This window comes from Phasianus colchicus, chromosome 29 (genome assembly GCF_987193195.1).
Source record: "Phasianus colchicus chromosome 29, bPhaCol1.hap1.1, whole genome shotgun sequence".
Classification (NCBI taxonomy): domain Eukaryota; kingdom Metazoa; phylum Chordata; class Aves; order Galliformes; family Phasianidae; genus Phasianus; species Phasianus colchicus.
In genome coordinates, this window is record NC_143464.1 from 413,400 (window position 1) to 434,543 (window position 21,144).

At 53.0% G+C, this 21,144-nt stretch overlaps 2 protein-coding genes across 2 annotated transcripts; both read right to left on the reverse strand.

The window, feature by feature from the left end:
* Positions 1-640: 640 nt before the first annotated feature.
* On the reverse strand, positions 641-8,703 carry LOC149914416 (uncharacterized). Its single transcript, XM_090126715.1, has 5 exons — positions 8,671-8,703; positions 7,214-8,029; positions 6,379-6,510; positions 4,581-4,658; positions 641-2,233 (listed from the first exon to the last, which is right to left on the reverse strand). Exons 1-5 carry the CDS (start codon positions 8,701-8,703, stop codon positions 2,120-2,122), a joined length of 1,173 nt encoding a protein of 390 aa, XP_089982841.1. The 3' UTR covers positions 641-2,119.
* Positions 8,704-9,023: 320 nt separating this feature from the next.
* LOC149914417 (uncharacterized) lies at positions 9,024-12,952 on the reverse strand. The gene is made up of 3 exons (XM_090126336.1): positions 12,853-12,952; positions 11,530-11,956; positions 9,024-9,496 (listed from the first exon to the last, which is right to left on the reverse strand). Exons 1-3 carry the CDS (start codon positions 12,950-12,952, stop codon positions 9,226-9,228), a joined length of 798 nt encoding a protein of 265 aa, XP_089982462.1. The 3' UTR covers positions 9,024-9,225.
* Positions 12,953-21,144: the final 8,192 nt, after the last annotated feature.

Below are 21,144 nucleotides of genomic sequence, written 5' to 3' on the forward strand. Positions count from 1 at the left end.
GCCCCAAGGAGCTCCTCTTACCTTTGGGCTCAGCTTCTTCTCCTGCCGCGCAGCTCCTGTGCCAGGCCGGGGCTCAGCTCTTCCCACACTCCACCATTCCTGCAAGATTGCTTTCTCTCATTCACTGCCTTCCTTTGCTTTCCTTTGCCCTGCTACCCTTAGCTTCCCTACTTGCTTCCTCTACATTTACGTGCACTGCTTTGTACTTTTGAGTCTCTTCTTCGCCTCTTCTTTATTTTCCCTTCAACCCTCCCCTCAACCCTCCCTCCCATATTTCCCTTCCTCCCCTCCCCTCTCTCCTCTCCCCCCCTCCTTCCCTTCCCCTCCCCTCCTGTACCCCCCCTTTCCTCCCTTTCCCCTCCCCTTCCCCCTTGCCTTATGGCAAACTCACCTTTCCTGCTCTTCACTCCCTCCTTCTTCATTCTCCTGCCTTTTGCTGCTACTCTCGCCTTGCTTTCCCTTGCTGTGCTCTGCCTTGCTTTCTCTACATTTTGGCCATCCAGTCTTTTCTCAGCTGTTATTCTTGACTGTTTACTTGGCTTTTTTCTTCTTTTCTCATTTCTTTTTTTTCTGACCTTTTTGGGCTTTTTTCTTTTTCTTCTTTTTTTATGCTTTCGTTTCTTTTTTCATTTCATTGCACTTGTTCTTTTTTTTTTTTTTTCTCTTTTCCTTTTTTTTTTTGTTTTCATCTATTTTTTCTCATTTTCATCTTGGTTTTCTTTTTTCATTTTCACTCTTTTTTTCTTTTTTTTTTATTCTTTTCTCTTATTTTTTCATTGCACTTTTCTTTTTTATTTCATTTTTCTCTTTTCTCATTTTTTTCTATTTTCATTTTTTCTTTTTCATCTTGGTTTTCTCTTTTTGTTTTCCATTATTTTTTCTTCTTTGCTTTTTTATTTTTTTCCTTTATTACTCTTTTTTTTCCCCTTTCTCTTTTTTCTTTCACCTTTTTTTCTTGTTTTTCATTTTTCTTTTTTTTTCTTTTTTTTTTTTTTATAATCATAGGTACTCCTGAAACCCCCTTTAAGCCCTCCCTACCCTCCCCATTCTTTCTTTTCACCCTCACCTCCCCCTTGCCCTATCCTACCATTCCCTTGCCTGCTCTTCTTACCTGAGATGCTGTCCCTTCCTTTACCTACCTGAGCTGCTTGTTCCAAAAATTACCTAGCTGACCTGCTTGCCCCTCGCTTTCCTAGCTGAGCTGCTGGCCCCTCTCATTCCCTACCTGAGCTGCTTCCCCCTAACTTACCGAGCTGAGCTCCTTGCCCCTCGCTACGTACTTGAGCAGATGTTTGCTCACTTGGCTTCCTTACTGGTTGTCCCCTCACTTACCTACCTCACCTGCTATCCACTCACTTTCCTAGCTTAGGTGCTGTCCCCTCCCTTCCCTACCTGAGCTGCATGCCCTTCCTTTTCCCTACCTGAGCTGCATGCCCTTCCTTTTCCCTACCTGAGCTGCATGCCCTTCCTTTTCCCTACCTGAGCTGCATGCCCTTCCTTTTCCCTACCTGAGCTGCATGCCCTTCCTTTTCCCTACCTGAGCTGCATGCCCTTCCTTTTCCCTACCTGAGCTGCATGCCCTTCCTTTTCCCTACCTGAGCTGCATGCCCTTCCTTTTCCCTACCTGAGCTGCATGCCCTTCCTTTTCCCTACCTGAGCTGCTGTCCCCTCCCTTCCCCGTACCTGAGCTGCATGCCCTTCCTTTTCCCTACCTGAGCTGCTGTCCCCTCCCTTCCCTACCTGAGCTGCTTGCCCCTCGCCTCCTTTTTCTTGGTGCTCTTGCCTTTTCCTGCTACTCACTCCCAATCTCAACACTTGCCTGCTCTGCTTGCTGCTCTGACAAGTGCCTCTTAACTCTGCTCGCAGCTTCTCTCCTTCTGCATGCCCTTCTCTATTCCCTTCTCGTGCCCTTCAGGCTTCTGCTCCCCTTGCTGAGCAAGCCCATGCCCGGTAGCTCCCCTTCAACCTCCTCCGCCCTTTGCCTTTCTCCACACAGATGCTTGCTTCTGGCCAGCACTCCTGCCCGCTGCCTAGCCCACAGCCCACATCTCTTGGGGAGACAGCAAGGTGGCCTGGAGCTACCCACACCTCCTCCCGGGCACGGCTTCTCAGCTTTGCTTCAAGCCCACAAAAAGCCCCAAGGAGCTCCTCTTACCTTTGGGCTCAGCTTCTTCTCCTGCCGCGCAGCTCCTGTGCCAGGCCGGGGCTCAGCTCTTCCCACACTCCACCATTCCTGCAAGATTGCTTTCTCTCATTCACTGCCTTCCTTTGCTTTCCTTTGCCCTGCTACCCTTAGCTTCCCTACTTGCTTCCTCTACATTTACGTGCACTGCTTTGTACTTTTGAGTCTCTTCTTCGCCTCTTCTTTATTTTCCCTTCAACCCTCCCCTCAACCCTCCCTCCCATATTTCCCTTCCTCCCCTCCCCTCTCTCCTCTCCCCCCCTCCTTCCCTTCCCCTCCCCTCCTGTACCCCCCCTTTCCTCCCTTTCCCCTCCCCTTCCCCCTTGCCTTATGGCAAACTCACCTTTCCTGCTCTTCACTCCCTCCTTCTTCATTCTCCTGCCTTTTGCTGCTACTCTCGCCTTGCTTTCCCTTGCTGTGCTCTGCCTTGCTTTCTCTACATTTTGGCCATCCAGTCTTTTCTCAGCTGTTATTCTTGACTGTTTACTTGGCTTTTTTCTTCTTTTCTCATTTCTTTTTTTTCTGACCTTTTTGGGCTTTTTTCTTTTTCTTCTTTTTTTATGCTTTCGTTTCTTTTTTCATTTCATTGCACTTGTTCTTTTTTTTTTTTTTTTCTCTTTTCCTTTTTTTTTTTTTTGTTTTCATCTATTTTTTCTCATTTTCATCTTGGTTTTCTTTTTTCATTTTCACTCTTTTTTTCTTTTTTTTTTATTCTTTTCTCTTATTTTTTCATTGCACTTTTCTTTTTTATTTCATTTTTCTCTTTTCTCATTTTTTTCTATTTTCATTTTTTCTTTTTCATCTTGGTTTTCTCTTTTTGTTTTCCATTATTTTTTCTTCTTTGCTTTTTTATTTTTTTCCTTTATTACTCTTTTTTTTCCCCTTTCTCTTTTTTCTTTCACCTTTTTTTCTTGTTTTTCATTTTTCTTTTTTTTTTTTTTTTTTTTTATAATCATAGGTACTCCTGAAACCCCCTTTAAGCCCTCCCTACCCTCCCCATTCTTTCTTTTCACCCTCACCTCCCCCTTGCCCTATCCTACCATTCCCTTGCCTGCTCTTCTTACCTGAGATGCTGTCCCTTCCTTTACCTACCTGAGCTGCTTGTTCCAAAAATTACCTAGCTGACCTGCTTGCCCCTCGCTTTCCTAGCTGAGCTGCTGGCCCCTCTCATTCCCTACCTGAGCTGCTTCCCCCTAACTTACCGAGCTGAGCTCCTTGCCCCTCGCTACGTACTTGAGCAGATGTTTGCTCACTTGGCTTCCTTACTGGTTGTCCCCTCACTTACCTACCTCACCTGCTATCCACTCACTTTCCTAGCTTAGGTGCTGTCCCCTCCCTTCCCTACCTGAGCTGCATGCCCTTCCTTTTCCCTACCTGAGCTGCATGCCCTTCCTTTTCCCTACCTGAGCTGCATGCCCTTCCTTTTCCCTACCTGAGCTGCATGCCCTTCCTTTTCCCTACCTGAGCTGCATGCCCTTCCTTTTCCCTACCTGAGCTGCATGCCCTTCCTTTTCCCTACCTGAGCTGCATGCCCTTCCTTTTCCCTACCTGAGCTGCATGCCCTTCCTTTTCCCTACCTGAGCTGCATGCCCTTCCTTTTCCCTACCTGAGCTGCATGCCCTTCCTTTTCCCTACCTGAGCTGCATGCCCTTCCTTTTCCCTACCTGAGCTGCATGCCCTTCCTTTTCCCTACCTGAGCTGCATGCCCTTCCTTTTCCCTACCTGAGCTGCATGCCCTTCCTTTTCCCTACCTGAGCTGCATGCCCTTCCTTTTCCCTACCTGAGCTGCATGCCCTTCCTTTTCCCTACCTGAGCTGCATGCCCTTCCTTTTCCCTACCTGAGCTGCATGCCCTTCCTTTTCCCTACCTGAGCTGCATGCCCTTCCTTTTCCCTACCTGAGCTGCATGCCCTTCCTTTTCCCTACCTGAGCTGCATGCCCTTCCTTTTCCCTACCTGAGCTGCATGCCCTTCCTTTTCCCTACCTGAGCTGCATGCCCCTCGCCTCCTTTTTCTTGGTGCTCTTGCCTTTTCCTGCTACTCACTCCCAAGCTCAACACTTGCCTGCTCTGCTTGCTGCTCTGACAAGTGCCTCTTAACTCTGCTCGCAGCTTCTCTCCTTCTGCATGCCCTTCTCTATTCCCTTCTCGTGCCCTTCAGGCTTCTGCTCCCCTTGCTGAGCAAGCCCATGCCCGGTAGCTCCCCTTCAACCTCCTCCGCCCTTTGCCTTTCTCCACACAGATGCTTGCTTCTGGCCAGCACTCCTGCCCGCTGCCTAGCCCACAGCCCGCATCTCTTGGGGAGACAGCAAGGTGGCCTGGAGCTACCCACACCTCCTCCCGGGCACGGCTTCTCAGCTTTGCTTCAAGCCCACAAAAAGCCCCACGGAGCTCCTCTTACCTTTGGGCTCAGCTTCTTCTCCTGCCGTGCAGCTCCTGTGCCAGGCCGGGGCTCAGCTCTTCCCACACTCCACCATTCCTGCAAGATTGCTTTCTCTCATTCACTGCCTTCCTTTGCTTTCCTTTGCCCTGCTACCCTTAGCTTCCCTACTTGCTTCCTCTACATTTACGTGCACCGCTTTGTACTTTTGAGTCTCTTCTTTGCCTCTTCTTTCTCTATTTTCCCTTCAACCCTCCCCTCCCCCCTCCCTCCCATTTTTCCCTTCCTCCCCTCCCCTCTCTCCTCTCCCCCCCTCCTTCCCTTCCCCTCCCTTCCTGTACCCCCCCTTTTCTCCCTTTCCCCTCCCCTTCCCCCTTGCCTTATGGCAAACTCACCTTTCCTGCTCTTCACTCCCTCCTTCTTCATTCTCCTGCCTTTTGCTGCTACTCTCGCCTTGCTTTCCCTTGCTGTGCTCTGCCTTGCTTTCTCTACATTTTGGCCATCCAGTCTTTTCTCAGCTGTTATTCTTGACTGTTTACTTGGCTTTTTTCTTCTTTTCTCATTTCTTTTTTTTCTGACCTTTTTGGGCTTTTTTCTTTTTCTTCTTTTTTTATGCTTTCGTTTCTTTTTTCATTTCATTGCACTTGTTCTTTTTTTTTTCTCTTTTCCTTTTTTTTTTGTTTTCATCTATTTTTTCTCATTTTCATCTTGGTTTTCTTTTTTCATTTTCACTCTTTTTTTCTTTTTTTTTTATTCTTTCCTCTTATTTTTTCATTGCACTTTTCTTTTTTATTTCATTTTTCTCTCTCTTTTCTCATTTTTTTCTACTTTCATTTTTTCTTTTTCATCTTGGTTTTCTCTCTTTGTTTTCCATTTTTTTTCCTTTTTTATTTTTTTCCTTTATTACTCTTTTTTTTCCCTTTCTCTTTTTTCTTTCACCTTTTTTTCTTGTTTTTCATTTTTCTTTTTTTTTTTTTTTTTTATAATCATAGGTACTCCTGAAACCCCCTTTAAGCCCTCCCTACCCTCCCCATTCTTTCTTTTCACCCTCACCTCCCCCCTTGCCCTATCCTACCATTCCCTTGCCTGCTCTTCTTACCTGAGCTGCTGTCCCTTCCTTTACCTACCTGAGCTGCTTGTTCCAAAAATTACCTACCTGACCTGCTTGCCCCTCGCTTTCCTAGCTGAGCTGCTGGCCCCTCTCATTCCCTACCTGAGCTGCTTCCCCCTAACTTACCTAGCTGAGCTCCTTGCCCCTCGCTACGTACTTGAGCAGATGTTTGCTCACTTGGCTTCTTTACTGGTTGTCCCCTCACTTTCCTACCTCACCTGCTATCCACTCACTTTCCTAGCTTAGGTGCTGTCCCCTCCCTTCCCTACCTGAGCTGCATGCCCTTCCTTTTCCCTACCTGAGCTGCTGTCCCCTCCCTTCCCTAGCTGAGCTACATGCCCTTCCTTTTCCCTACCTGAGCTGCTTGCCCCTCGCCTCCTTTTTCTTGGTGCTCTTGCCTTTTCCTGCTACTCACTCCCAAGCTCAACACTTGCCTGCTCTGCTTGCTGCTCTGACAAGTGCCTCTTAACTCTGCTCGCTGCTTCTCCCCTTCTGCATGCCCTTCTCTATTCCCTTCTCGTGCCCTTCAGGCTTCTGCTCCCCTTGCTGAGCAAGCCCATGCCCGGTAGCTCCCCTTCAACCTCCTCCGCCCTTTGCCTTTCTCTTGGGGAGACAGCAAGGTGGCCTGGAGCTACCCACACCTCCTCCCGGGCACGGCTTCTCAGCTTTGCTTCAAGCCCACAAAATGCCCCAAGGAGCTCCTCTTACCTTTGGGCTCAGCTTCTTCTCCTGCCACGCAGCTCCTGTGCCAGGCCGGGGCTCAGCTCTTCCCACACTCCTCCATTCCTGCAAGGTTGCTTTCCTTTGCTCTGCTGCAGTTAGCTTTCCTACTTGCTTTCTCTTGATATACATGGATTGCTTTTTACTTTTTTTCATCCTCTGTGCCTCTTTTTTTCTGTTTTCAGCACTTCCATTTTTTTTTCTTTTTCCATCTTTTTTTTTCTTACTTTTCATTCTCATTTTTCCTTTTGTTTTTTTTTTTTCCCCGCCCCGTTGAGATTCTCCCTCTTTATCCCCCTCAGCTTGCCTCTATCTGTGCCTCCAACTGGGTCTTCTCTCTCACATTCCCGTCTTGTGCCCGGTGTCACCCCACATTACCTTCTATTTCCCTGTGCCCACGCAAACCCCCTATTGTCTCTCTGCAGCCTTTTATAACCTTACACCTCTCTACTTCCCCCCCAATCCCACCCACAGACCCCTGTCATGCCTGTTTCTCTATACCACGCCTACAGCCCTCCCACTGCTCCCTGTAGCCCCACATCCCCTTCTATCCCACCTCCATTCCCCCTACAGCCACTCATAGAGCCACAGTTTCTTAGGTCCTCCCCCAGCCCCCTATATCCCTCCCCGTAGCTCTCCCCAGCCCCTCCCACCCCCCAATGCTCCCTATAGCACCGTGTCCCCCCGTTTCCCCCTCACAGCCCTCTGCTGCCCTAAATCCCTTTGTACCCACCCCTATCGCCCCATGTACCCCGATACCACAGCCGCTGCAGCCCCGCCTGCCTCCCTATCCCCCCCCCGCCTTCCCAGCCCCTCACCCCACCAGGCTTCCTCCCCTGTCCCGGCGCCGCTCTCCGTCCCTCCCGGCTCCGGCTCTGCTGTGCTCAGCACCGCTCCCGTCGTGCCGCGGTTCCGTCTCGGTGCTGCCCGGACAGCTCCGGCGCGCAGCGGCGGTGCGGGGCGGCCAGGGCTGCGGGAGCGCCGCCGCCTGAGGGGAGAAGAGCTCTAGGCCGGCTGCCAACGGCCGTTCCCGCGCGCCGCGCCTCAGCCAATCGGAGCCGGCGCCGCTGCCGCTGACCAACGAGAGCCCGGGGGCGGAACGGATCGGCACGTGCCCAACGAGAGCCCGGGGGCGGGACGGACCGGCACCTGACCAATGAGAGCCCGGGGCTGGGACGGTCCGGCACCTGCCCAATGAGAGCCCGGGGGCGGTGCGGCGTTGCGCTGCGCTATTGGTGGGAGGAGCGCGGCAGGGGGCGGGCCGTGGGTGGGGCCTCGGGGTGCGCCCTACTGCTATAGGGGGTGCGAGATGGGAATGGGATTGACAGGTGGGAGGTGGGGCTTGGATGTGGGGTTGGGATATGAGGTTTGGAACTGGGCTTGGGATGTTGGATGTGCATTGGGATGTGAAATGTAGGGTTGGGGTGTGGGGATATGGATATGGGGTGGATATGGAATGGGAGATAGGAAAATGGAATATATATGGGATGGGCTTGGGATGGACATGGGACCAACACTGAAGAATGTGGGATGGATTGGGGATGAAATATGGACACGGGATGGGATTGGGATGATAGTGGCATGGGATAAGTAGATGGAATGGACATGGGATGCATGTGGGGATAAGGATTCGGAATGGCTATGGATATAGGGTTAAGGATGGGGATAGGATGTGGGGGTATGGATATGGGATGGGTTTGAGATGGCTGTGGGGTGGATATGATGGATATGGGATGGGATAACGTTGTGGGATACGGACGAGGGATGGCTACGAGATGGAGCTGTACTGGTTATAGGGCCATAGGGGCGATGGGGCCAGGATGCTGCAGTCACCTCTGTCCCCAGAGTTCATCCCCAGTGTGACACATGGAGCCCCACAGCCGCTCCTCTGCCCTTTATCACTTACATGGGGAGGACATCCCCCAACCTCCATTATCAAAAATAAACCTTAATTAGAAAAGTGAGGGGTGTCAACCCCGCCCCATGGGAACAATGTTTTCTGTGGGGGAGGGCACAGATGGCGTCTCCAGAGGGCTGTCCCAAACTCTGGGGGGTGTTCACAACTCTAGGATATGACACCACCAGGGTGCCATGAAGGTGTCCCAAGCTTTGGGGTGTGACACAGGGATGTCCCCAATTTTGGTGGTGTGACATTGTCATGTGGTGTTCCCACTTCCCTGGGAAGTCCTCCAGGTGGTCACAGTGTCCCCAGCTTCGGCTCAATGTCCCCAGGGTTTTTTTTGTCCCCTCTGCATGACGGTGACACCCGGCGCCAGCTGCCAGGAGTGACGCCCAACGGTGATGACACCGCATCACGGCTGTGCCACGCTGGTGTCACACAGTCCCCTCTGGTGGTGGCACAGAGTTCACCACCGTGCATGTCCCCGTCCTCATGACAGACGATGGTGACAGCACCAGAGGTTTCCGGTGTCACCGGGTCCTGCGGTAGGCAGGTCTGGAGGGGTGACAAACAACAGTGAGAGGCTCAGTGACAGCATGGTGACAACGTGGTGCCGCCTGTGCCTGCCCCCATGTGATGGTCAGAGTACAGGGAATGGTGTCACCCGATAGATGGTGGCACACAAGTGATGGTGACACCAGATGATGGTAACAACAGTGACAGCCAGGGATGGGGACGCTGCGTCACGGCTGTTCCACATCGAGGTCACCCTGTGTCACGGCGCCACCTGAAGACAGTGACATTCAGTGACACCCAATGGCATCCAGTGAAGGTGACACCCAACAATGGTGACACCACCGACCCCATGTCAGACCCACAGCAGACCCCACGTGTCCCCTGACTGTCCCCTGCCCCCCTCCCTGTACCCCTCCTCGTCACCTCTTCAATGAGGATGGCACCGTGCTGAAGTTGTGCCACCATGGCAGGGGGGACAGCATGGGACAGTCATGGACAGCCAGGGTGACAGCGTCCAGGAGCTGTAGGACGCGGATGGGGCTCTCAAGGTACGTTGGTACGGCCCCAGGTTCCACGGTTACGGTGACAGTGAGAACTTTGGGGACAAGTGGTTGTCCGGTGTCACCCGGTGGCCCTGGGGGGATTGTTTCCGTGGGGCTTTGCACAGGGATTGGTGGGAACCATCCATTTCTGAAAGGAAGTGGCAAAAAATATACAAGAAAAGTGACATAGTATTGATTTTAATGGAAACAGACATTATTGGGGGCGATCCCACGGGGACAAAGAAGAGCGAGAATGTGTCACTATGTGAGGTTGTTCTCAAAATCCCCATTAGAGACCTCTGGAGGACTCCAGGAACGCCTGGGGACCCCAAGACACCCATGGGACATCTCCAGACCCTTCCAGAAGACAATAGGACCCTCTGAAGCCACCTGAGGACCACCCCACATTCCACAGGATCATTCTGGGACGTCTGCAGACCCTTCTGGACGAATCCAAGGACCCCCTGGATCAATTTGAAAACCCCCTGCACCCTCCAAGTCCTCTCTGGGACATCCCCAGAGATGTCTCTGATGACGGGATGACTCCAGGACCACTCAGACCCACATGAGAACTCTCTGGACCCTACCAGACTCTACTGGGACATCTCCAAATCATCCCAGTGGCTCCTCGGAGCTCCTGGACCCATCCTGGGAGCTTCCAGATCCTTCCAGGGACCCCCAGGACCATTCTTGGGACCCCCTGGACACCCCAGGATCCCTCTGGGACATCTCCAGATCCTTCTGTATGAATCCAAGGACACCTTGGATCCACCTGGGGACCAACTGGATGCCCCAAACCCCTCTACAACATCTCCAGATTCTTCTGCATGCCTCCAGGGGTATATAGGGGGGGGCTCGTGGGGAATCTATGGGCGGAAAGGTGTGAGTGGGGCTTCTGTGAGGTGGAAAGAGGGTCTGGAGGTGGAGAAAGGTTGGAAGGGGAAACTGAGGGATTGTGGAGGGCTTCTGTGGCGTGGAAAGGGGCTCTGAGGATGGAGAGAGGGGGTTGTGAGGGGGAAAAGAGCAGAACGAGGCTTCTGTGAGTGAAAAGGGGGCCTGGGGATGGAGGGGTACATTGTGGAGGGGAACTTGAGGGGTGGAAAGGGGGCTTCTGTAGGGCAGAAAGGGGGGTCTGGGAGTGGACGGGGGGTTGTGTGGGGGAAAAAAGGGGTGAGTTGGGTCTCTGCTGGGAGGAAAAGGGGTCTAGGAATGGAGAAGGGGTGGCAGAGGAAATCTGGAGGGTTGTGGGGGGCTTCTATGGGGTGGAAGGGGAGTCTGGGGGACACCTTAGGGAAGTATTGGGGGGGGAGAAGAGGAGAGTGGGATGTCTATGGGGTGGAAAAAGAGTCTGGGGGGAAACTTAGTGGCTTGTGTGGGGGAAAGGGGTGAACAGAGTTTCTACAAGGCAGGAAGAGCATCTGGGGGTGGAGGGAGGGGTGGGAGGGAAGAGCCAGGGGTTGTGCGAGGCTTCTATGGGGTCCGGCTGAGGGAAATTGGAGGTCAAAATGAGGAACTGACTCCAGGGGTCAGGGAGGAGCGCACAGGGGGTTACAGGGACCTCTAGGGGTCAGAAAAAAGGGGCCAGGAGGTGGGAGGAGAAGGGAGGACACGGGACCCTGGGGGTCAAATAGAGGGGAATGGGGGGTGGTAGGAGACTCTGGGGATCAGAATGGGGGAATTGGAGTGGGGGCACTCGGGGGGAGGAGAGGGGGTTCGGGGGTCAGATAGAGGAGACTGGGAAAGGGGGGGACTCTAGGGGACAGAATGGGGAGAGCGGTGGGGGGGTGGGGGGACACCAGGGATCAGAACGGGGGACTGGGGAGGGATGAGGGATCGGGGGGGGACCCTGGGGATCAGAATGGGGGAGGCACAGAGGGGAGGGGTGGAAGAGGACTACGGCGATCAGAACGGGGGGACTGGAGGGGAGGGAGACCGGGGGGAGGGTGTAACCCCGGGGGGCACACAGAGGGACTGGGGGGTGCGGGCGATCAGCGGCAGGGGGAGAGGGGGGGAGGGCAGCGAAAGACACGGGGTGGGGGAGGCGGCGAGATGCAGGGCAGCCGCCCCCGCCGAGGGAAGCCCCGAGCACCACGGAGACCCCGCGGGGCCGAGGCAGAGCGGCACGCGGCCCCCCCGCCGCCTTCACCCCGGCCCCCGCCCCGGCGCCCCCCGAACACCCACCTGTAGGAGCCGAGGCGGCGCCCGGAGCCCCGAGGCGCCCCGCACCGCTTCCGCACGGCCGCCTCCTCGGGTCGCGGCGTGATGACGTCACTCGGCGGGGACGGCGCGGCGCCGTAGCGACGGACCGGCGCTGAGGCGCTGAGGCGCCGTCGCCGTGGCGACGCCGTCGAACGGTACCGCTCCTGCGGGAGCCGCGCTGAGACGTGCGGCGTCTCCGGCTTCCCCAGAATCGCTTTCTCCAGGCCGATTCCGAGCTGCTGGCGCTTCTTGAAAGCCGAGCGCGCATCTCTGCCCGGTTTTCTCACGGCTCCTGCGGCGGCATCTCTGGCCACTTTCTCCTCCAAGGAAGAACCGAGCGGTGGCCCGGCCGGGCTCGGTGCGTGGGATGTGAGAAGGGCACAGGCCGGAGCAGGACCTGAAGAACGAGCTCAGCTCACCGCTGGCACGTGTTCTGTAGTCCCCCGGGTCCTGCAGAGCTGCGCTGGACTCGCTGAGCAGCACGGCGTGGTGCGGGGATGTAAGAGAACACAGGTGCTCGGTAGACTTGCTGGGGCAGGGAGCTCTCACTGACGCTAAACTCGCTGAAATGAAGTGACTCGTTCAGGACACGTGCCTGAAACATATGCTGGTTCTCTAGGCAGAGCTGCCGGACAGACCTGTCAGCACTGGGAATTAAGCACGGCAGTGAGATGAAGCCAATGATGCGTTCATGTAAGAGCAAGAGGTGCTTTGGAATGCCTTTATGGCTGCACAGCTCCTCAGGAAGCAGTTACACCTGCCGGCTCAATAAGAGCTGTCCCGTAGATGCTGTACAGCTGTGGAGCCTTTGCCCACCTGCACTGCATCTTTTAGATGTATCATTGAGAGGAATTGAACCAGCAAGGCTTCAGGGCTGAGCTCTAAGAATGGAAACTCCCTCAACTTTTGAAAGAGACCGGGTTTCTAAGGTCTTAAGACCTGGAGCTGGCAGGGCACACCCCTCTTGTGCCTTTCCCCCGACTGGTTTTTGGGAGACAGCAAATGGACACCCCTACAAGAAGTCTCAGGGTGTTTCCTTCTGACACTCTTATTATGGAAGTAAGAATACATTCCTGGCTCCATTTTGCTCTTGTGTCAGAAGGCAGAGATTTAAGCTACCTAAAGTCACTTTTCCACAAACGTTCCCACAGAAAGAAGCATCCAACATCTCTCTGTAGCTACGGAGACCCTGACTTCTCAACCCTTTCCAGGTATGTTTTACTGTCTCTTTCCAAATTTAGAAACGGCAGCTGTGCAGAAAAACATGCCACAGATCCTGAAGTGTGGGCCAGCGGGGAGTTTTACCCCGTCTCCTCCCTGATGTCAAACTGAAGTGATCTCCTTTAGTCCTCAGTATAAGAAACGCATCCTGTGACCGTGCTTGAAGACAGTCTCCCTTGAGCATTTTAGCTGAGCTTGGTTAGCGCTCTTAAAACCAGCTGTGCAAGTGCTGCTTTCCTCCCCACTGTGAGGGATTGCTGTCAGGAGCCAACCAGTTATGCCAGGCACATCCAGCAAGGAGCTGCTGTGGCACGTGGGCGCGTGGAGCGGCTGTCTTCCAACCTGTCCTCTGCAGCAGTTAGCATTCTGCGGGTTACTCTTCCCCAGTTTGCAGAACGAGTATCAGAAGTTGATGCTCTTTTGTGAAAGAGTAAATGTGGGTTGAAAAAAAGGCAGTGTGACATTCCTGACTGCAGATGGAACAACAGCACAGATGCTGCCAGCCCCGCAGTAAAAGCTGGACTTGTTAATGAAGCAGCTTATCCATCTGTGTCGGGCTGTGGTAAAACTCACCCGCTGGCCCACCTGGACCTTTGCCCACCTGCACTGCATCTTTTAGATGCATCATTGAGAGGAATTGAACCAGCAAGGCTTCAGGGCTGAGCTCTAAGAATGGAAACTCCCTCAACTTTTGAAAGAGACCGGGTTTCTAAGGTCTTAAGACCTGGAGCTGGCAGGGCACACCCCTCTTGTGCCCTTCCCCTGACTGGTTTTTGGGAGACAGCAAATGGACACCCCTACAAGAAGTCTCAGGGTGTTTCCTTCTGACACTCTTGTTATGGAAGTAAGAATACATTCCTGGCTCCATTTTGCTCTTGTGTCAGAAGGCAGAGATTTAAGCTACCTAAAGTCACTTTTCCACAAACGTTCCCACAGAACGTGGACCTGGCCTTTGGCCTTGTTGGAACTCATCCCATTGGCTTCAGCCCAGCTCTCCAGCCTGTCCAGATCCCTCTGTGGGGCCTCACTACCCCCAGGCAGATCCACACTTCCAGCCAGCCTGGTGTCATCCGCAAACTTACCGAGGGTGCACTCAGTGCCCTCAGCTCATCAAGAAAGATCTTGAGGAGGACAGGCCCCAGCACCGACCCCTGGGGAACAGCACTGTGACCCACAGATACCACTTTTCTCACAGATACGTGACATTTTCATCCGGGAACACTATTTTAGTCCCCTACACATGATCTCTTCCACCAAAAAACAAGGACATTTTCTCCCAGATAGACCACTTTTCTCCTAACTATGTGACCGATTATCTGGGAAATACCCATTTTTTCCTAAAAATATGGCGTTTACTCCCAGAAATACCAGCTTTCTCACATACATGTGATCTTTTCCCCCAAAACAAGACATTTTCTCCCAGAAATACCACTACGCTTAGAAATACCTCACGTTTCATCCCAAGAATACTACTTGACGCTCCTCAGGATCACACTTACTCCCAGAAAAATGGCAGTTTCTTCCAGATAGACCAGTTTTCTCCCAAATACATGACATTTTCTCCAAGATAGACCACTTTTCTCCCAAAGACGGGACATATTCCCCCAGAAATACCAGCTTCGTCTTAAAAATACGGCCTTTTTTCCCAAAATACCAGCTTTCTCACAAACACCTGTCATTTTCCAACCAAGGATGCTACTATCTCCCAGAAACAGCAGTTTTCTGAGAAATACCTGACATTTTCTCTCAAAAGTACTACTTGACACTCCTCAAGAGGACATTTTCTCCCATATTTACCGTATTTTCTCCCCAAAGGACCAGTCGTCACACCAAAAATACCACAGTTGCTCTCGAATAGAAGACATTCTCTCCCACCATTTCCGAGTTCTCTCCCTCAAGTATGTCATTTTCTCCCAGAAATACCACATTTCAGTGGTAAATTTCACCTTCTCTTCCAAAAAGAGGATATTTTCTCCCAGAAATACCCCTTCTCTTAGAACTACCACACGTTTTCTCCCAAAAATACTGGATGACAAAACCAAATGGGACACTTGCAACCAAGAAGAGGACTGGCACAACTGCAGAGCGGTGCCATCCTCATTGAAGAGGTGACGAGGAGTGTACAGGGAGGGGAGCTGGGGACAGTCGGGGGACATGTGGGGTCTGCTGTGGGTGTGACATGGGGTCGGTGGTGTCACCATTGTTGGTTCTTCCCTTCACTGGATGCCACTGGGAGTCGTTGAGTGTCACTGTCTTCAGGTGACACCGTGACACAGGGTGACCTCGATGTGGAACAGCCGTGACGCAGTGTCCCCATCCCTGGCTGTCACTGTTGTTACCGTCATCTGGTGTCACCATCACTTGTGTGCCACCATCTATCGGGTGACACCATTCCCTGTACTCTGACCACCGCATGGGGCCAGGCACAGGCAGCTCTGCGTTGTCACCATGCTGTCACTGAGCCTCTCACTGTTCTTTGTCACACCTCCAGGCCCACCTAGAGCTGGACCTGGTGACACTGGAGTCCTCTGGCGCTGTCACCATCGTCTGACATGAGGATGTGGACACGCACGGTGGTGAACTCTGTGCCACCACCAGAGGGGACTGTGTGACACCAGCGTGGCACAGCCGTGACGCGGTGTCATCGTCATCGGGTGTCGCGTTCGGCAGCCAGCATCGGGTGTCACCGTCATGCAGAGGGGACAAAAGGACCCCCTGGGGACGTTGAGCCGAAGCTGGGGACACTGTAACCAGCTGGAGGACTTCCTGGAGAAGTGGGGACACAGCATCGTGCTGTCACACCACCAAAGTTGGGGACACCTTCATGGCACCCTGGTGGTGTCACGTACTGGAGATGGGGACACCCCCACAGTGTCACCCCCACGGACCACTTTGTTCCCATTGGTCGGCGGTTGACACCCCTCACTTTTGCAATTAAGGTTTATTTTTCGATAATGGGGGTTAGGGGATGTCCCCCCCCATGTCCCCATGTAAACTAAGCATGCACGCTGCAGTTTTCAGCCTAGGCTTTTAAGAGCAAAGCCAGAAAATTCCACACCGCTCAGTACAAAGCTGTGCGATGATGAGAGTGACTCAAGCTCTGCCCAAAGGATGAAAAGTAGCATCAAAACGGCTGAAGAGAGGGGGGACAATGAGGCAAGGTAGCACTGCAGAGAAGTCAGGAGAACACCTCTGCCTTCCGGGATCAGGCAGCCGGCGGAGCCTCTCTTCCCCCAACAGAGACGCCTGCAGGGTGAGGGGCACACGCTCACTTCTGCTCAGTGCTGCCCCGAGAAACTCAGACAGCTCGAGACAGCTGTTCTCTAACTCAGCGCGCCTGTGCTCAGGCCGTGCTACTCGCAGCTCTGTGCACGTGCTTTGCAGGCAGTGCGTTTATGGGCAGGGCCAAGGACTGGTGCATCCATTGCTTCTATAACCTGCAGCATCCCCTGATGGAGATGTGGGAGTTCTGACCCAGCGCCGCGAGTGGAATAACGAGGAGGTGGTGCAGCAGCTCACTGAGTGCCACTGGACAAATCAGGCCGTGCGCTCTTTGTGAATACAAAGCTCCAATTGTTTATTGATGGACTGCAACCAGAGTGCCAAGTTGGGCTGCTGCCACGAAGCCGCTGCCTTCTGATGCTCCTCCACTCAGTCCTTCAGCTGCAGCTTCTCCATCATCTCCACAAGGCTGTTCATTGTGGAGGACTGGAAAGAAAGAAAGCGAGCGTCAAAGTAGGACACCGCTTCCCCCAGCATTCTACAATCCCCTTCACGTCTGACAGACAGAGAACAACAAGAGCCGTGTCTGTGCTCACCGAGGACTCACCTCTGCACGTGCAGCGGCAGCTCTCAGAGCAGCCTTCTTCATTTCTGCTCTCCTCTCTTTTTGTCGTTGTCGTCTTGCTATAGAGAAAGAGGAGAGAAATTCAGTTTGTCAACAGCAAAACCGCGGAAACATGGGTACATGAAAACAGGCTAGGAAGCCTCTCAGGGAAGGGTATTTCCAGTGGGACAAGCAGAAGGCCGTCATGGATTTCATGGGAAAAGAGAGGGTTACACTTTCTGGCACTTCCTTGCCATTGGACTCGGCAGCCTTCTACTCTTTTCCCCTCTCCGCAGAGAGAAGGAGAAAGCAAAGCAAATCCTAAGCAAACTCCATGCACCTGATAAGGGAAGCACCTCACCAGGGCAGCTGCAGCACCTTCCTACCTCTTCGCTTTGAGGTCCGGAACCGCTCAGTCGGCGCTGGGGCAGGCCCAGGGTGTGTTGCTGGAGCTGGCACACCGCCTCTGCTCTGATGTGGGCTCTGAGCCTTCTCCCCATCGCGCTCCACCTTCACTTGTTTCTTGGCAGGCCACAGCTCTGCTTTTTGCTCCTCTTCCTCCACTCCCTTGCGCTTTCTTGCAGCCATGGTCTTGGAGAGGGAGTGGTTGTCAACTGCAGGGGAAGGTCTTTCCCCTCTGCTGGGACCTGCTGTTCCAGGAAGCCCTCCTGGAGCCTGGAGAGGAGCTTTCGCGTACATCTTGCCGTTTGGCTCAGCACCTCTCCCTGTTCAAATCAAGCAAGGGGAAGCAGCAAGATTAAAAGAGAGTCACACACTGCCTTCGGTCTGCAAAATGGGCCACAATGCTAGGAACTCTCGAGTGTTCACAGCAATGGACCTTGGGATCTTGGCTGAACTGTGGGCCATTTCCAATTGGGACAGGAAAGGCAACTGTAATCCCCAGGGATTAAGATCTCAAGCAACACGCAATGACAGCAGTCCCAGGAAAGGACAGACAGAAAGCCTAACTAGAAAGACAGTGCACCAAACCCAGATGCTGCTGTGTGTCTGTACCTCTCTTGGGGGCTGTGCCACACTCCATGCTCCTCCCCTGGCTTCCTGCAAGGCTGCGCTTCACTGCAAGCCTGCTTGCATCAGCTTCTGTCAGAAAGGAAACAAGAAAGACATGAAGAGCATCTCTTTGGAGGAGCATTTTAGCACAGCCAACCACAAACTTCTGCTCCTCAAGCGTAGTTTCTTCAATTGGCCTTTCTGCTGCTACAACGCTGTGCCATTTCTGCAGTCAGCACAGATCTGCAGTGCCCCTTCTTTTCTCCTCCATCCCACACAGCCCTTCATGCAGCCCTATTTAGAGGCAGGTACCCACACCACAGCTCACAAGAGCTTCTTACCTGGGGAGGCTTTCCGTTTCCCCCCAAGCCCAGCACCATTCCATGGACGCGCAGGCTCCGTCCCTACAACAACAGATTGTGTGTTGATTTCACAGACACCAGGAGCAGCACTGTCCTGTTAGCCCACGTCCACCACAAAAACCAAAAGACACTCTTCTACAGCCAGAACAGAAACTGATCTTTAAACTGCAGTGCGCTTGCACAAAGCACTACTGCTCTCATTCCCGCTCAGGTGGCAGCAGAGGAACCCCAGTCTGCCTGACAGCTCTGCATGCTGCAGAGCAAAGCTGCGTCAGCACACAAAACGCTATCAGCTGCAAAAGTCGAGGCACGGATTTTTTGTCCCTACAGGGAATGCACTCAGCTCTGAGCACCACCACTTACACACACACTTCTGTCTCACTGCTGCCATCTGTTGCTGTCGGCCTCTCTAATGCTTCCACCATGGTTACCGGACATCCCTGCAGTGCTGCACCGCTCAGAAGTAATACTTAAAATGCATTCTTCCATACTTCATGACAGAGGACTGCAGAGACTCACTTTTGCGTGGTGCTAAGGATGGTCCGTCCCCATCGCGTCCCTCTGTGCGCTGCAAGGCGCTGTTGGATCTCTGGCAGCCTGCTGGGTGCTGCTCCCTAGCACAGGGAACTGCGCCGCGCTGCTTCTGAGGAGAGAAATAAAGGAAGGGCCATGGAAACGGCCACCCAACGTTTGCAAAGAGATGCAGCGTTCCAGATGGTGCCAGAGGTGGGTATCAGAGTGCTGAGACGTTAGTTATCACTAACGGAAACATTTGGGAGCGCATTCACAACATCTGCACGCGCTGCAATTTCTGGGCATATCCAGCTTTCTCATCGTTCAGGTGGAGAAGACGGGCGCTCTCAGACATCACTTCGGGGGGTTAAACCAACACACCTGCAAACACCAGCATTATTCCGAGGGAAACAGTGACTTCAGGTGCCACAGTTCAACCCATGCAAAATTACCGTACACAGCCTTAGCTCTTCACCACTATTTCTTCCCCACCCTTTACTACTGCAGGCAGCTAGAACTAACTTCTCAGCAGAAACCCAGGGCAGCTGGCAAACCATAACCAGGTGCAGCTGGCAGGAGGGCAGTGCCCGCTCTCTGCTCCCACCCTGCCCCAGCAGGTTAAGGAGCCTGGCAATGCTGTCCTGTTGCTGCAAGTGCACAACCCAGCCGCTTACTGAGCTAACAAAGGACCAGCAGGGCTCCCCCTGCTCCACCCCTTCCCCTCCAAAACCAGAGAAAGGAGAAACCCAAGCGAAAGAAACCCAGCCATACCTTTCCACGCGCAAAGCAGCGATGGCAACTGCGTCCGTCTCCCTGCTGAGACATGCTGGGGAACGTCTCAGGGGAAGCTCAAGTTCCCGGGGTCCTCTCCACAGGGACTGCCCGCACTGTTGGAAAGAGCTGGCTTCACTCTCTCTTCAAGTGCCTTGATCCCCAAAATCTCCTTTTGGAAAGGAAAAAGGAACCCTAAGGAAAGAACCTGCAAGTGAAAAACAGTGAGGAAGAAGCATTTTCCCAGCATTCTTCTGCTGTGCAGTTTAGACTCTCGGGCAGGGCAATGTCTCGAAACCAGCTGGTTACAAGGACTGTCCCCAAAATACACCCAGCTCCTGTACAGCTGCCATGATTTCTGACAGCAAGCGTTCTCCATCTCCTCAATAGTTACGTGCCTTGAAGCACATGGCTGGTGTTGCTGTCCTGAAGAAAACTCCCTCTGTCTCACTGCCAGCCGGGATGAGGGCTGATGCAGCGTGCCCACCCCAGCCCAGCTTTCCTGCTGAGACACCTCCCGGCAACCACCCAGCACCAAACCCAGCTCACCTGCTCGGCCTGCTCAGCCTGAGCTGTGCCCAGCTCACGCACACGCCGCAGCGGTGCTTCCGACGGGCTCTCGCAGGGTGATCTCTCAAGGAAAGCTCACAGCTCAGTCTCTGCGTGCAGCACACTCACCAGAGCACCAGCTCTGCTCACCGGCTGTGCCACAAACGCTCCCACCTCGGCGATGACTGTGACCTCAGCGAGTGCCCGCATCACTTCTGTGCTTCCATCATAAGCAAAGGGCGTGCTCACCTCCCAGATCCAAATTTTAGGAAACCAACACCACGGTCTCCCAACGGGTTTATTTAAGTAAAAGAACAGAGAAATTAAGATGACCCTCATGCAGCCAGTTCTTGCTCAGGTGCTGCACAATCGGACCAAGGAGATGTTACCCCCAGGCTGCCTCCAGCTTGGAGGATTTGAGCTCCCAAGCAACCAGCAAGCATTTGGACGTGCCCTCCCCCTGCTTTTTACAAGGACAGACGAGTCCTTCTTGGGATGCCAGCTATTCTGCAAAGGCGGAATAGCTCTGTTCTTGGGCCGCAGCTCCTTGGCCACACGCTTCTCAAATACTGGGGCTGCATTACCTCCTGGGCATCCACACGTGCTCCGACTCTCCCGCAGGGTTTCTGGCTTCCTGCTGGGGAGCTTCTCATCTTCTGCAATATCATTCCTGCCTCCTCTGGTACCATCCTGGGAGATGCTGCAGAGCTCATGAGCCTGAACTACCTTCCTCCCATCAGCAGCTGCTCTTGCTTTAAAGAAGTGCCAGCACCTACGAATCAGCTTGGAGAAAGTAATTCTGGGGACCCAGAGACACTGCAAGTTTCAATGCAGCTCCCACAAGAACGCTGCTGTTAAATCCATAGAATCATAGAATGGATCAGGTTGGAAAAGACCTGAAAGATCATCGAGTCCAACCGCAACCTGACCATATTCCCCTAACTCTAACAACCCACCACTCAATCATGTCCCTGAGCACCACATCCAGAGCTCTTTAAACACGTTCAGGGACAGCCAGGACACATCCCCAATTAGCCAGGACTGCTGAAGGATGATGGAGAGCGGCTTGGCAGCCACGTCTGCCAACCCCCTCAGCACCCCAAGGTTCAATCCATCCGGCCCCATGGCTTTCAAAGCAGGTTTTGTTTCTTTAATTATTGTCTCCCATTCTATCTTTTCTTTTAGAAAGGAATCTAAAAGATGAAAAGTAAGAAAGTACTAAACAAAATGAATCAAAAGAAATGAAAAAAGGAAAGAAAGGGGAAGAGATGAAAAGAGACGGAAAGAAAAGGGGAGAGGGAAAGAAAAGGGGAGAGGGAAAGAAAAGGGGAGAGGGAAAGAAAA